The following is a 13,371-nucleotide window of genomic DNA, read 5'->3' on the forward strand; positions in this document are numbered from 1 at the left end:
CCTGTGATTGGCTGGAATAAAGGGTGAGTATTCCCATGTTTGATGCCTCTTAGTTAGTGTTACTGCTACGTGGCCTCTCCCTCTGTGCCACGGTACTTTGGGAATTGCTTCTATCACCTCTGCTGGGATGCTGTTCCGTGTATCCAGCACTTCCCATTGTCTCCCACTTCAGTGCACAGCTCCTTGTTCTCTCTGGATACTGCCCCTCTCTGTACTGATACTCTCTGATTCTCCGCAGGGTCTCCCCGCCGGGCTCCAGCTCTCCCTGGAAGTAGAAGGGGAGCGTATTCAGATGGAACTGCAGCACAATAGGTGAGTAAGAAGCACTCACAGAGTCGAGAGTTTTTGCAGCGTGTAACCCGCAGTACTGTCGCCCCCCCCCCCCCCCGGTGCCTGTTGCGCCTCCCCCCCCCGTGCCTGTCGTGCCCCCCCCCGGTGCCTGTCACGCCCCCCCCCGGTGCCTGTCACGCCCCCCCCCCGGTGCCTGTCACGCCCCCCCCCCCGGGTGCCTGTCGCGCCCCCCCCCCCGGTGTCTGTCGCGCCCCCCCGGTGCCTGTCGCGCCCCCCCCCCCCCCCCCGTGCCTGTCGCGCCCCCCCCCCGGTGCCTGTCGCGCCCCCCCCTGGTGCCTGTCGCGCCCCCCCCCGTGCCTGTCGCGCCCCCCCCGCCCCCGGTGCCTTTCGCGCCCCCCCCGTCCCCGGTGCCTGTCGTGCCCCCCCCCCCCGCCCCCGGTGCCTGTCGTGCCCCCCCCGCCCCCGGTGCCTGTCGTGAAAAGGTGCCTGTCGCTCCCCCCCCGGTGCCTGTCGTGCCTCTCCCCCCCCCCCCGGTGCCTGTCGTGAAAAGGTGAAGCGTGAAGGCTGAGCGTGGCACAGTGAGGTGGCGTGGAGAGGCTGAGCGTGGCACAGTGAGGTGGCGTGGAGAGGCTGAGCGTGGCACAGTGAGGTGGCGTGGAGAGGCTGAGCGTGGCACAGTGAGGTGGCGTGGAGAGGCTGAGCGTGGCACAGTGAGGTGGCGTGGAGAGGCTGAGCGTGGCACAGTGTGGGGATGTGGAGAGACTGAGCGTGGCACAGTGAGGTGGCGTGGAGAGGCTGAGCGTGGCACAGTGAGGTGGCGTGGAGAGGCTGAGCGTGGCACAGTGAGGTGGCGTGGAGAGGCTGAGCGTGGCACAGTGAGGTGGCGTGGAGAGGCTGAGCGTGGCACAGTGAGGTGGCGTGGAGAGGCTGAGCATGGCACAATGAGGTGGCGTGGAGAGACTTAGCGTGGCACAGTGTGGGGACGTGGAGGGGCTGAGCGTGGCACAGTGAGGGGACGTGGAGGGGCTGAGCGTGGCACAGTGAGGGGACAGGATGGGAGGAGGCCAGACACTGAGAGGAGGGTCACTGAAAGGAACTGTGTTTATTTACAATGACTGTGGAAAGCTCGGAGCGTTTCCTCTCGCGCCCTGAGGAGGGGAAGGGGGACGATATGGCCTGGGGGGTGGGGTGCATACAACCTGTATGGGGGGGCAGCAGAACCCCAGGAAGAAGCAGCTCGAAGCCCTACAGAGAGGTCACGTGGGCTGCTCCGTATCTCAGCCAATCAGACTCTGGTCAATGACATGGGCTGTAAGGGGACTTATCAAAAGCACCACTTAGAGAACATGGCACTATATCACTGACCTCAAAAGTGGGTGAAAGAAGTCTGTGTCCTCACAACTCGATAGTTTGGGGTTATTTAAAGATGGCCACACAGTTACAGCACCACGCAGCTGCAAGACCGCTGAATTATTAGTTCTACTGCTTTAGTACTCGGCACTGTGCGTGAGACAGTGTGCGGACACAATGAATCCAAAGACTGACCAGTGGAGCTTAAAATCGTATACACTGCTGCCTGAGGCAAAGGGAGATACGGCTGGTGTGGAATAAAGCATGCGGGGGGGGGGGGGGGAGTGCAGGGGAGAAGCGCGGGGGAGAGAGTGTGTGGGGCAGTGCGGGGGAGAGAGTGTGCAGGGGAGAAACGCGGGGGAGAGTGTGTGGGGGCAGTGCGGGGGAGAAACGCGGGGGAGAGAGTGTGTGGGGGCAGTGCGGGGGAGAAACGCGGGGGAGAGAGTGTGTGGGGGCAGTGCAGGGGAGAAACGCGGGGGAGAGAGTGTGTGGGGGCAGTGCAGGGGAGAAACGCGGGGGAGAGAGTGTGTGGGGGCAGTGCAGGGGAGAAACGCGGGGGAGAGAGTGTGTGGGGGCAGTGCAGGGGAGAAACGCGGGGGAGAGAGCGTGTGGGGCAGTGCAGGGGAGATACGCGGGGGAGAGAGCGTGTGGGGCAGTGCAGGGGAGAAGCGCGGGGGGAGAGAGCATGGGAGGGTTGGGTGGGGGAGGGAGTGCAGGGGAGGAGCGTGAGACTTCGGCATGTGTCGGTATCCCGGAGACCCAGCGCTTCGGCCCTATGGAGCGGAGTACAGGCGCGCTCTCACCGCGCCGCAGTCTGATTCTTACAAAGCGCTGGGTCTCCGGGCTCATTAAACGCTTTTTTAATTTGTTACTCCGGGCGCTTGTTAGGCCGCGCGTATAGTGCCCGCGACGGGACGGGTGACGTTACCCGTTGCTGTCGCCACTAGTGAAAGTTATATTTCCCTATGCGGCGGCGGCGGCGGCGCGGGCTTACTGACATTTGATTGGTTCAGGGGCTGTCACATGAGGCGACAGCCCTTGAAAAATCAAATATTGCCAGCTGCCAAAATTCGCTCCGTCGCTCCGTCGCATTGTCGCCATCACGCTTACTATAAGCGCACGCGGGGGCGCAATGCATTTGTTTTTGGGCAGCGTTGCCGGCACTATACGCGCGGCCTTACTCTCATACACACTGCTGCATCGTGGCGGTTATTGGATACCCCACTTACTAGGGGTCCCCGGCAGAATTTCCTTTACGCAGTGCCCGATGCTTGTGCCTCTGTGTTTCTTACCGTGTCCAGCGGCATCTCCTCCTGCAGCGTCGTTTTGTCATGGCGCTGCGCCGGCTGAGGAGGACATGCCGCGCTGGACAAGATAAGAGGCTTCGCTAAAGTCTCACTGCACCGCGCCCCGGTAATAAAGTCCCGCTGCACCGCGCCCCGGTAATAAAGTCCCGCTGCACCGCGCCCCGGTAAAGTTCCACTGCACCGCGCCCCGGTAATAAAGTCACACCGCGCCCCGGTAATAAAGTCCCGCTGCACCGCGCCCCGGTAATAGTCCCGCTGCACCGCGCCCCGGTAATAAAGTTCCGCTGCACTGCGCCCTGGTAATTAAGTCCCGCTGCACCGCGCCCCGGTAATAGTCCCGCTGCACCGCGCCCCGGTAATAGTCCCGCTGCACCGCGCCCCGGTAATAGTCCCGCTGCACCGCGCCCCGGTAATTAAGTCCCGCTGCACCGCGCCCCGGTAATAGTCCCGCTGCACCGCGCCCCGGTAATAAAGTTCCGCTGCACCGCGCCCCGGTAATTAAGTTCCGCTGCACCGCGCCCCGGTAATAAAGTCTCGCTGCACCGCGCCCCGGTAAAGTCTCGCTGCACCGCGCCCTGGTAAAGTCTCGCTGCACCGCGCCCTGGTAATAAAGTCTCGCTGCACCGCGCCCCGGTAAAGTCTCGCTGCACTGCGCCCTGGTAATAAAGTCTCGCTGCACCGCGCCCCGGTAATAAAGTCTCGCTGCACCGCGCCCCGGTAATAAAGTCTCGCTGCACCGCGCCCCGGTAATAAAGTCTCGCTGCACCGCGCCCCGGTAATAAAGTCTCGCTGCACCGCGCCCCGGTAAAGTCTCGCCGCACCGCGCCCTGGTAATAAAGTCTCGCCGCACCGCGCCCTGGTAATAAAGTCTTGCTGCACCGCGCCCCGGTAATAAAGTCTCGCCGCACCGCGCCCTGGTAATAAAGTCTTGCTGCACCGCGCCCTGGTAATAAAGTCTCGCTGCACCGCGCCCCGGTAATAAAGTCTCGCTGCACCGCGCCCCGGTAAAGTCTCGCCGCACCGCGCCCTGGTAATAAAGTCTCGCCGCACCGCGCCCCGGTAATAAAGTCTCGCCGCACCGCTCCCCGGTAAAGTCTCGCCGCACCGCGCCCCGGTAAAGTCCCAGTCCTCCCTGCGTGTGTATAGTCCGCCTGGTATACATATTGACTGATTCGCTGCCCGCCCGCTTCCTCGCTCTCAGGCACCTGCTTCCAGCGTCACACCGGCTGACATACTATCTTCCCAACGGGACGCGGGTAACGGAGGAGGACCTGGGGTTGGTAAGTTCCATGAAATACTCCAGAGTAACAATTTCTATACTCGCTGCAAAGTTTTAGACTGGTTTGCTCCTGCACGTGTCCCTTCAGACTCTGCAAAACCTTTCTGAATGACTCTACCTCTGCTGGGCGGTGGATCCTCGCACCCTCCCAGCCTAGTACTCCTTAAATGCTTCCCCAGCCCCTCCCATGGGAAACGTTGTTACAGTTTATTAAGGCTGAGAATCTGTGTTACGGAGCGCGATCCGGAGAGACGTGTAACCGTGTGTGTCCCCCGTACCCCGGCCCTACGGAGTACTGATACCGTGTCTGATTTCAGGGGAGTCTCCTGCTGTGAAACTCTGCACACATGTATCCTACGGTATATCTACCATCTAATAACCGTTAAATAAAATCACATTTTATTCAAAGAAAAAGTGGACGTGCGAGTTTGAAAATAAGGAGGTGTTACTCCAGGGCTTAGCAATAAAAAGTACTGATACTCTGCGCCCCTTGGCATTCTGGGTGCGTAGACCAGATTTAGGGGCTAATTCTTTACTGAACGGACAATTTGGACAAAACGCTGACCCCCTTAATCCCAAGAGGTGCAGTATTAGAAGGTCTCTCCGGGACCTGGGCACGGACGCTCCTCACCCGTTACCTTCTATTCCAGGAGCATTGTTATTACCACGGACGCGTTAAGGAACAGACTGGCTGGTGGAGCAGCCTCAGTCTGTGCTCGGGCCTCAGGTATGTACCGCTGGGGGGTAGGAGGGGGCGGGACAGGGTAGGTACACACACCCCCTGTCTCAGTCTGTGCTCGGGCCTCAGGTATGTACCGCTGGGGGAGTAGGAGGGGGCGGGACAGGGTAGGTACACACACCCCCTGTCTCAGTCTGTGCTCGGCCTCAGGTATGTACCGCTGGAGGAGTAGGAGGGGGCGGGACAGGGTAGGTACACACCCCCTGTCTCAGTCTGTGCTCAGGTATGTACCGCTGGGGGGTAGGAGGGGGCGGGACAGGGTAGGTACACACCCCCCCTGTCTCAGTCTGTGCTCAGGTACGTAACGCTGGGGGGTAGGAGGGGGCGGGACAGGGTAGGTACACACACCCCCAGCCACAGTCTGTGCTCAGGTACGTAACGCTGGGGGGTAGAAGGGGGCGGGACAGGGTAGGTACACACACCCCCAGCCACAGTCTGTGCTCAGGTACGTAACGCTGGGGGGTAGGAGGGGGCGGGACAGGGTAGGTACACACACCCCCAGCCTCAGTCTGTGCTCAGGTACGTAACGCTGGGGGGTAGGAGGGGGCGGGACAGGGTAGGTACACACACCCCTAGCCTCAGTCTGTGCTCAGGTAGGAGGGGGCGGGACAGGGTAGGTACACACACCCCCAGCCACAGTCTGTGCTCAGGTACGTAACGCTGGGGGGTAGAAGGGGGCGGGACAGGGTAGGTACACACACCCCCAGCCTCAGTCTGTGCTCAGGTACGTAACGCTGGGGGGTAGGAGGGGGCGGGACAGGTTAGGTACACACACCCCCAGCCACAGTCTGTGCTCAGGTACGTAACGCTGGGGGGTAGGAGGGGGCGGGACAGGGTAGGTACACACACCCCCAGCCTCAGTCTGTGCTCAGGTACGTAACGCTGGGGGGTAGGAGGGGGCGGGACAGGTTAGGTACACACATCCCCGGCCTCAGTCTGTGCTCAGGTACGTAACGCTGGGGGGTAGAAGGGGGCGGGACAAGGTAGGTACACACACCCCCAGCCTCAGTCTGTGCTCAGGCCTCAGGTATTTACCGCTGGGGGGTAGTAGGGGGTGGGACAGGGTAGGACACCCCCCCCCCCAGCCTCAGAGAACCTGTCCACACCTGTCCCATGCCTGTAGCGGCAGGGAGACTGCCAGGTGCGTTTAGAAACATTATGCAGGGTGTGTACAGGTGATGCAGAGGCATCATACCTGTCATCTGTGAGTGTCTTTGAACTACTCATTGACTCTGCTAAGTATACACCTTGTAAAGTGATTTACTGCAGCATTATATTACGCATCATATTAATACAGCATTATGTACCTTCTCTCCCCCTCTCCCTCATCTCTCTTTCTCCCCATCTTCCTCACCCTTGTTCTTTCTCTCTCTATGTGTGTATATATGTGTATATATATATATATGTGTGTGTATATATATGTGTGTGTGTGTGTGTGTGTGTGTGTGTGTGTGTGTGTGTGTGTGTGTGTGTGTGTGTGTGTGTGTGTGTGTATGTATGTATGTATATATATATATATATATATATATATATATATATATATATATATATATATATATATATATATATATATATATATATATATATATATATATATATAAAAACCAACATCACAGCTTGCACTCAATGTACTGGTTCATATAGACAGGTGCTAGTCTCAAATAATAGAAAAACAACATTACCATTCTCTCGTCCGGTAAAGAAAGACTGCACTCGGTTCAGTAATCATGAAAAACAGATGCCCAATACAGTTTTTCATGATTACTGAACCGAGTGCAGTCTTTCTTTACCGGACGAGAGAATGGTAATGTTGTTTTTCTATATATATATATATATATTGTTTAGTCAGAGTATAGGGAGGTTAACCTCTTCCTTGCCGGATGGGACAGCAATGCATTGCTTCACCCAGTGTACAATGACACGAGGTTCAGCTCTCTGGACATATGGCTTTTGTACCGAGGTGTCTGTCCCTGTGTGATGTCATCAGTGATCTTAGTGGCTCAGAAACGACATATAGAAACCCTGGGGCAGCGCAGATTTTGGCGCTGGTGTTGTTACTCTGCGTGTGATGGTGAGATAGTGCTGTTCTGACACTGTGTGCCCCCCTCTGCTTTATCCTGCAGTGGGGTCCTCGTCCTGTCTCCGGACCGAAGTTACAGTATCGAGCCCGTGCCGGGGGATCCCTCCCACGCACACATACTGCGCAGGAGTCGGGGTAACCTTCTGCAGAACGTGAGGTGCGGGACCGCCGAGGATCCCCATCAAGTGACAACGCCTCACAGGACACAGTCTCCACCTCACAGGGTGAGGGAACAATAAGGAGACTCAGAGACGTCCTGCGGACACCGCAGGGACACTTGGAGGAGAATCACTCCGCGTCACGGCGGAGCAGCCTGTGCGCGTCACGGCCGAGCAGCCTGTGCGCGTCACTGGGGAGCAGCCTGTGCGCGTGACTGCGGAGCAGCCTGTGCGCGTGACTGCGGAGCAGCCTGTGCGCGTCACTGCGGAGCAGCCTGTGCGCGTCACTGCGGAGCAGCCTGTGCGCGTCACGGCCGAGCAGCCTGTGCGCGTCACGGCCGAGCAGCCTGTGCGCGTCACGGCCGAGCAGCCTGTGCGCGTCACGGCGGAGCAGCCTGTGCGCGTCACGGCGGAGCAGCCTGTGCGCGTCACTGCGGAGCAGCCTGTGCGCGTCACTGCGGAGCAGCCTGTGCGCGTCACTGCGGAGCAGCCTGTGCGCGTCACTGCGGAGCAGCCTGTGCGCGTCACTGCGGAGCAGCCTGTGCGCGTCACGGCGGAGCAGCCTGTGCGCGTCACGGCGGAGCAGCCTGTGCGCGTCACTGCGGAGCAGCCTGTGCGCGTCACTGCGGAGCAGCCTGTGCGCGTCACTGCGGAGCAGCCTGTGCGCGTCACTGCGGAGCAGCCTGTGCGCGTCACTGCGGAGCAGCCTGTGCGCGTCACGGCCGAGCAGCCTGTGCGCGTCACGGCCGAGCAGCCTGTGCGCGTCACTGCCGAGCAGCCTGTGCGCGTCACTGCCGAGCAGCCTGTGCGCGTCACGGCCGAGCAGCCTGTGCGCGTCACGGCCGAGCAGCCTGTGCGCGTCACTGCCGAGCAGCCTGTGCGCGTCACTGCCGAGCAGCCTGTGCGCGTCACTGCCGAGCAGCCTGTGCGCGTCACTGCCGAGCAGCCTGTGCGCGTCACTGCGGAGCAGCCTGTGCGCGTCACTGCGGAGCAGCCTGTGCGCGTCACTGCGGAGCAGCCTGTGCGCGTCACTGCGGAGCAGCCTGTGCGCGTCACTGCCGAGCAGCCTGTGCGCGTCACTGGGGAGCAGCCTGTGCGCGTCACTGGGGAGCAGCCTGTGCGCGTCAGTGCGGAGCAGCCTGTGCGCGTCAGTGCGGAGCAGCCTGTGCGCGTCACTGCGGAGCAGCCTGTGCGCGTCACTGCGGAGCAGCCTGTGCGCGTCACTGCGGAGCAGCCTGTGCGCGTCACTGCGGAGCAGCCTGTGCGCGTCACTGCCGAGCAGCCTGTGCGCGTCACTGCGGAGCAGCCTGTGCGCGTCACTGCCGAGCAGCCTGTGCGCGTCACTGCCGAGCAGCCTGTGCGCGTCACGGCCGAGCAGCCTGTGCGCGTCACTGCCGAGCAGCCTGTGCGCGTCACTGCCGAGCAGCCTGTGCGCGTCACTGCCGAGCAGCCTGTGCGCGTCACTGCCGAGCAGCCTGTGCGCGTCACTGCCGAGCAGCCTGTGCGCGTCACTGCGGAGCAGCCTGTGCGCGTCACGGCCGAGCAGCCGTGCGCGTCACGGCCGAGCAGCTTGTGCGCGTCACGGCGGAGCAGCCTGTGCGCGTCACTGCGGAGCAGCCTGTGCGCGTCACTGCGGAGCAGCCTGTGCGCGTCACTGGGGAGCAGCCTGTGCGCGTCACTGCGGAGCAGCCTGTGCGCGTCACTGCGGAGCAGCCTGTGCGCGTCACTGGGGAGCAGCCTGTGCGCGTCACTGCGGAGCAGCCTGTGCGCGTCACTGCGGAGCAGCCTGTGCGCGTCACTGCGGAGCAGCCTGTGCGCGTCACTGCCGAGCAGCCTGTGCGCGTCACTGCGGAGCAGCCTGTGCGCGTCACTGGGGAGCAGCCTGTGCGCGTCACTGGGGAGCAGCCTGTGCGCGTCACTGCCGAGCAGCCTGTGCGCGTCACTGCGGAGCAGCCTGTGCGCGTCACTGCGGAGCAGCCTGTGCGCGTCACTGCCGAGCAGCCTGTGCGCGTCACTGCGGAGCAGCCTGTGCGCGTCACGGCCGAGCAGCCTGTGCGCGTCACGGCCGAGCAGCCTGTGCGCGTCACTGCCGAGCAGCCTGTCGCGCTGTTTCCTGCCGCCTGTCGCGCTGTATCCTGCCGCCTGTCGCGCTGTTTCCTGCCGCCTGTCGCGCTGTATCCTGCCGCCTGTCGCGCTGTTTCCTGCCGCCTGTCGCGCTGTATCCTGCCGCCTGTCGCGCTGTATCCTGCCGCCTGTCGCGCTGTTTCCTGCCGCCTGTCGCGCTGTATCCTGCCGCCTGTCGCGCTGTATCCTGCCGCCTGTCGCGCTGTTTCCTGCCGCCTGTCGCGCTGTATCCTGCCGCCTGTCGCGCTGTATCCTGCCGCCTGTCGCGCTGTTTCCTGCCGCCTGTCGCGAAGTTTCCTGCCGCCTGTCGCGCTGTATCCTGCCGCCTGCCGCGCTGTTTCCTGCCGCCTGTCGCGCTGTATCCTGCCGCCTGTCGCGCTGTTTCCTGCCGCCTGTCGCGCTGTATCCTGCCGCCTGTCGCGCTGTATCCTGCCGCCTGTCGCGCTGTATCCTGCCGCCTGTCGCGCTGTATCCTGCCGCCTGTCGCGCTGTTTCCTGCCGCCTGTCGCGCTGTATCCTGCCGCCTGTCGCGCTGTATCCTGCCGCCTGTCGCGCTGTATCCTGCCGCCTGTCGCGCTGTATCCTGCCGCCTGTCGCGCTGTTTCCTGCCGCCTGTCGCGCTGTATCCTGCCGCCTGTCGCGCTGTATCCTGCCGCCTGCCGCGCTGTATCCTGCCGCCTGTCGCGCTGTATCCTGCCGCCTGTCGCGCTGTATCCTGCCGCCTGTCGCGCTGTATCCTGCCGCCTGTCGCGCTGTATCCTGCCGCCTGTCGCGCTGTATCCTGCCGCCTGCCGCGCTGTATCCTGCCGCCTGTCGCGCTGTATCCTGCCGCCTGTCGCGCTGTATCCTGCCGCCTGTCGCGCTGTATCCTGCCGCCTGTCGCGCTGTTTCCTGCCGCCTGTCGCGCTGTATCCTGCCGCCTGTCGCGCTGTATCCTGCCGCCTGTCGCGCTGTTTCCTGCCGCCTGTCGCGCTGTATCCTGCCGCCTGTCGCGCTGTATCCTGCCGCCTGTCGCGCTGTTTCCTGCCGCCTGTCGCGCTGTTTCCTGCCGCCTGTCGCGCTGCCGCCTGCCGCGCTGTATCCTGCCGCCTGTCGCGCTGTATCCTGCCGCCTGTCGCGCTGTATCCTGCCGCCTGTCGCGCTGTTTCCTGCCGCCTGTCGCGCTGTATCCTGCCGCCTGTCGCGCTGTATCCTGCCGCCTGTCGCGCTGTTTCCTGCCGCCTGTCGCGCTGTATCCTGCCGCCTGTCGCGCTGTATCCTGCCGCCTGTCGCGCTGTATCCTGCCGCCTGTCGCGCTGTATCCTGCCGCCTGTCGCGCTGTATCCTGCCGCCTGTCGCGCTGTATCCTGCCGCCTGTCGCGCTGTATCCTGCCGCCTGTCGCGCTGTTTCCTGCCGCCTGTCGCGCTGTATCCTGCCGCCTGTCGCGCTGTTTCCTGCCGCCTGTCGCGCTGTATCCTGCCGCCTGTCGCGCTGTTTCCTGCCGCCTGTCGCGCTGTATCCTGCCGCCTGTCGCGCTGTTTCCTGCCGCCTGTCGCGCTGTATCCTGCCGCCTGTCGCGCTGTATCCTGCCGCCTGCCGCGCTGTTTCCTGCCGCCTGCCGCGCTGTATCCTGCCGCCTGCCGCGCTGTTTCCTGCCGCCTGTCGCGCTGTTTCCTGCCGCCTGTCGCGCTGTATCCTGCCGCCTGTCGCGCTGTATCCTGCCGCCTGCCGCGCTGTATCCTGCCGCCTGTCGCGCTGTATCCTGCCGCCTGTCGCGCTGTTTCCTGCCGCCTGTCGCGCTGTATCCTGCCGCCTGTCGCGCTGTATCCTGCCGCCTGCCGCGCTGTATCCTGCCGCCTGTCGCGCTGTATCCTGCCGCCTGTCGCGCTGTATCCTGCCGCCTGTCGCGCTGTTTCCTGCCGCCTGTCGCGCTGTATCCTGCCGCCTGTCGCGCTGTATCCTGCCGCCTGTCGCGCTGTTTCCTGCCGCCTGTCGCGCTGTATCCTGCCGCCTGTCGCGCTGTATCCTGCCGCCTGTCGCGCTGTTTCCTGCCGCCTGTCGCGCTGTATCCTGCCGCCTGTCGCGCTGTATCCTGCCGCCTGTCGCGCTGTATCCTGCCGCCTGCCGCGCTGTATCCTGCCGCCTGTCGCGCTGTATCCTGCCGCCTGTCGCGCTGTTTCCTGCCGCCTGTCGCGCTGTATCCTGCCGCCTGTCGCGCTGTATCCTGCCGCCTGTCGCGCTGTTTCCTGCCGCCTGTCGCGCTGTATCCTGCCGCCTGTCGCGCTGTATCCTGCCGCCTGTCGCGCTGTTTCCTGCCGCCTGTCGCGCTGTATCCTGCCGCCTGTCGCGCTGTATCCTGCCGCCTGTCGCGCTGTTTCCTGCCGCCTGTCGCGCTGTATCCTGCCGCCTGTCGCGCTGTATCCTGCCGCCTGTCGCGCTGTATCCTGCCGCCTGTCGCGCTGTATCCTGCCGCCTGTCGCGCTGTTTCCTGCCGCCTGTCGCGCTGTATCCTGCCGCCTGTCGCGCTGTATCCTGCCGCCTGTCGCGCTGTATCCTGCCGCCTGTCGCGCTGTTTCCTGCCGCCTGTCGCGCTGTATCCTGCCGCCTGTCGCGCTGTTTCCTGCCGCCTGTCGCGCTGTATCCTGCCGCCTGTCGCGCTGTTTCCTGCCGCCTGTCGCGCTGTATCCTGCCGCCTGTCGCGCTGTATCCTGCCGCCTGTCGCGCTGTTTCCTGCCGCCTGTCGCGCTGTATCCTGCCGCCTGTCGCGCTGTTTCCTGCCGCCTGTCGCGCTGTATCCTGCCGCCTGTCGCGCTGTATCCTGCCGCCTGTCGCGCTGTATCCTGCCGCCTGTCGCGCTGTTTCCTGCCGCCTGTCGCGCTGTATCCTGCCGCCTGTCGCGCTGTATCCTGCCGCCTGTCGCGCTGTATCCTGCCGCCTGTCGCGCTGTTTCCTGCCGCCTGTCGCGCTGTATCCTGCCGCCTGTCGCGCTGTTTCCTGCCGCCTGCCGCGCTGTTTCCTGCCGCCTGTCGCGCTGTTTCCTGCCGCCTGTCGCGCTGTTTCCTGCCGCCTGTCGCGCTGTTTCCTGCCGCCTGTCGCGCTGTATCCTGCCGCCTGTCGCGCTGTATCCTGCCGCCTGTCGCGCTGTTTCCTGCCGCCTGTCGCGCTGTTTCCTGCCGCCTGTCGCGCTGTATCCTGCCGCCTGTCGCGCTGTATCCTGCCGCCTGTCGCGCTGTATCCTGCCGCCTGTCGCGCTGTTTCCTGCCGCCTGTCGCGCTGTATCCTGCCGCCTGTCGCGCTGTTTCCTGCCGCCTGTCGCGCTGTATCCTGCCGCCTGTCGCGCTGTTTCCTGCCGCCTGTCGCGCTGTTTCCTGCCGCCTGTCGCGCTGTATCCTGCCGCCTGTCGCGCTGTTTCCTGCCGCCTGTCGCGCTGTATCCTGCCGCCTGTCGCGCTGTATCCTGCCGCCTGCCGCGCTGTTTCCTGCCGCCTGCCGCGCTGTATCCTGCCGCCTGCCGCGCTGTTTCCTGCCGCCTGTCGCGCTGTTTCCTGCCGCCTGTCGCGCTGTATCCTGCCGCCTGTCGCGCTGTTTCCTGCCGCCTGTCGCGCTGTATCCTGCCGCCTGTCGCGCTGTATCCTGCCGCCTGTCGCGCTGTATCCTGCCGCCTGTCGCGCTGTATCCTGCCGCCTGTCGCGCTGTTTCCTGCCGCCTGTCGCGCTGTATCCTGCCGCCTGTCGCGCTGTTTCCTGCCGCCTGTCGCGCTGTATCCTGCCGCCTGTCGCGCTGTATCCTGCCGCCTGTCGCGCTGTTTCCTGCCGCCTGTCGCGCTGTATCCTGCCGCCTGTCGCGCTGTATCCTGCCGCCTGCCGCGCTGTTTCCTGCCGCCTGTCGCGCTGTTTCCTGCCGCCTGTCGCGCTGTATCCTGCCGCCTGTCGCGCTGTTTCCTGCCGCCTGTCGCGCTGTATCCTGCCGCCTGTCGCGCTGTATCCTGCCGCCTGTCGCGCTGTTTCCTGCCGCCTGTCGCGCTGTTTCCTGCCGCCTGTCGCGCTGTATCCTGCCGCCTGCCG

At 63.5% G+C, this 13,371-nt stretch overlaps 1 protein-coding gene across 1 annotated transcript in view; it reads left to right on the forward strand.

Annotated features, from left to right (window-relative positions):
* The window catches only part of ADAM15 (ADAM metallopeptidase domain 15), a 54,581-nt gene that overhangs the window by 11,272 nt on the left and 29,938 nt on the right, over positions 1-13,371 (forward strand). The window contains exons 3-6 of the mRNA XM_075610034.1: positions 239-312; positions 4,150-4,228; positions 4,878-4,954; positions 7,090-7,270. Coding sequence (XP_075466149.1) covers positions 239-312; positions 4,150-4,228; positions 4,878-4,954; positions 7,090-7,270 — 411 coding nt within the window. The remainder of the gene's footprint in view (positions 1-238; positions 313-4,149; positions 4,229-4,877; positions 4,955-7,089; positions 7,271-13,371) is intronic.

Source organism: Ascaphus truei, chromosome 7, assembly GCF_040206685.1.
Source record: "Ascaphus truei isolate aAscTru1 chromosome 7, aAscTru1.hap1, whole genome shotgun sequence".
Taxonomy (NCBI): Eukaryota; Metazoa; Chordata; class Amphibia; order Anura; family Ascaphidae; genus Ascaphus; species Ascaphus truei.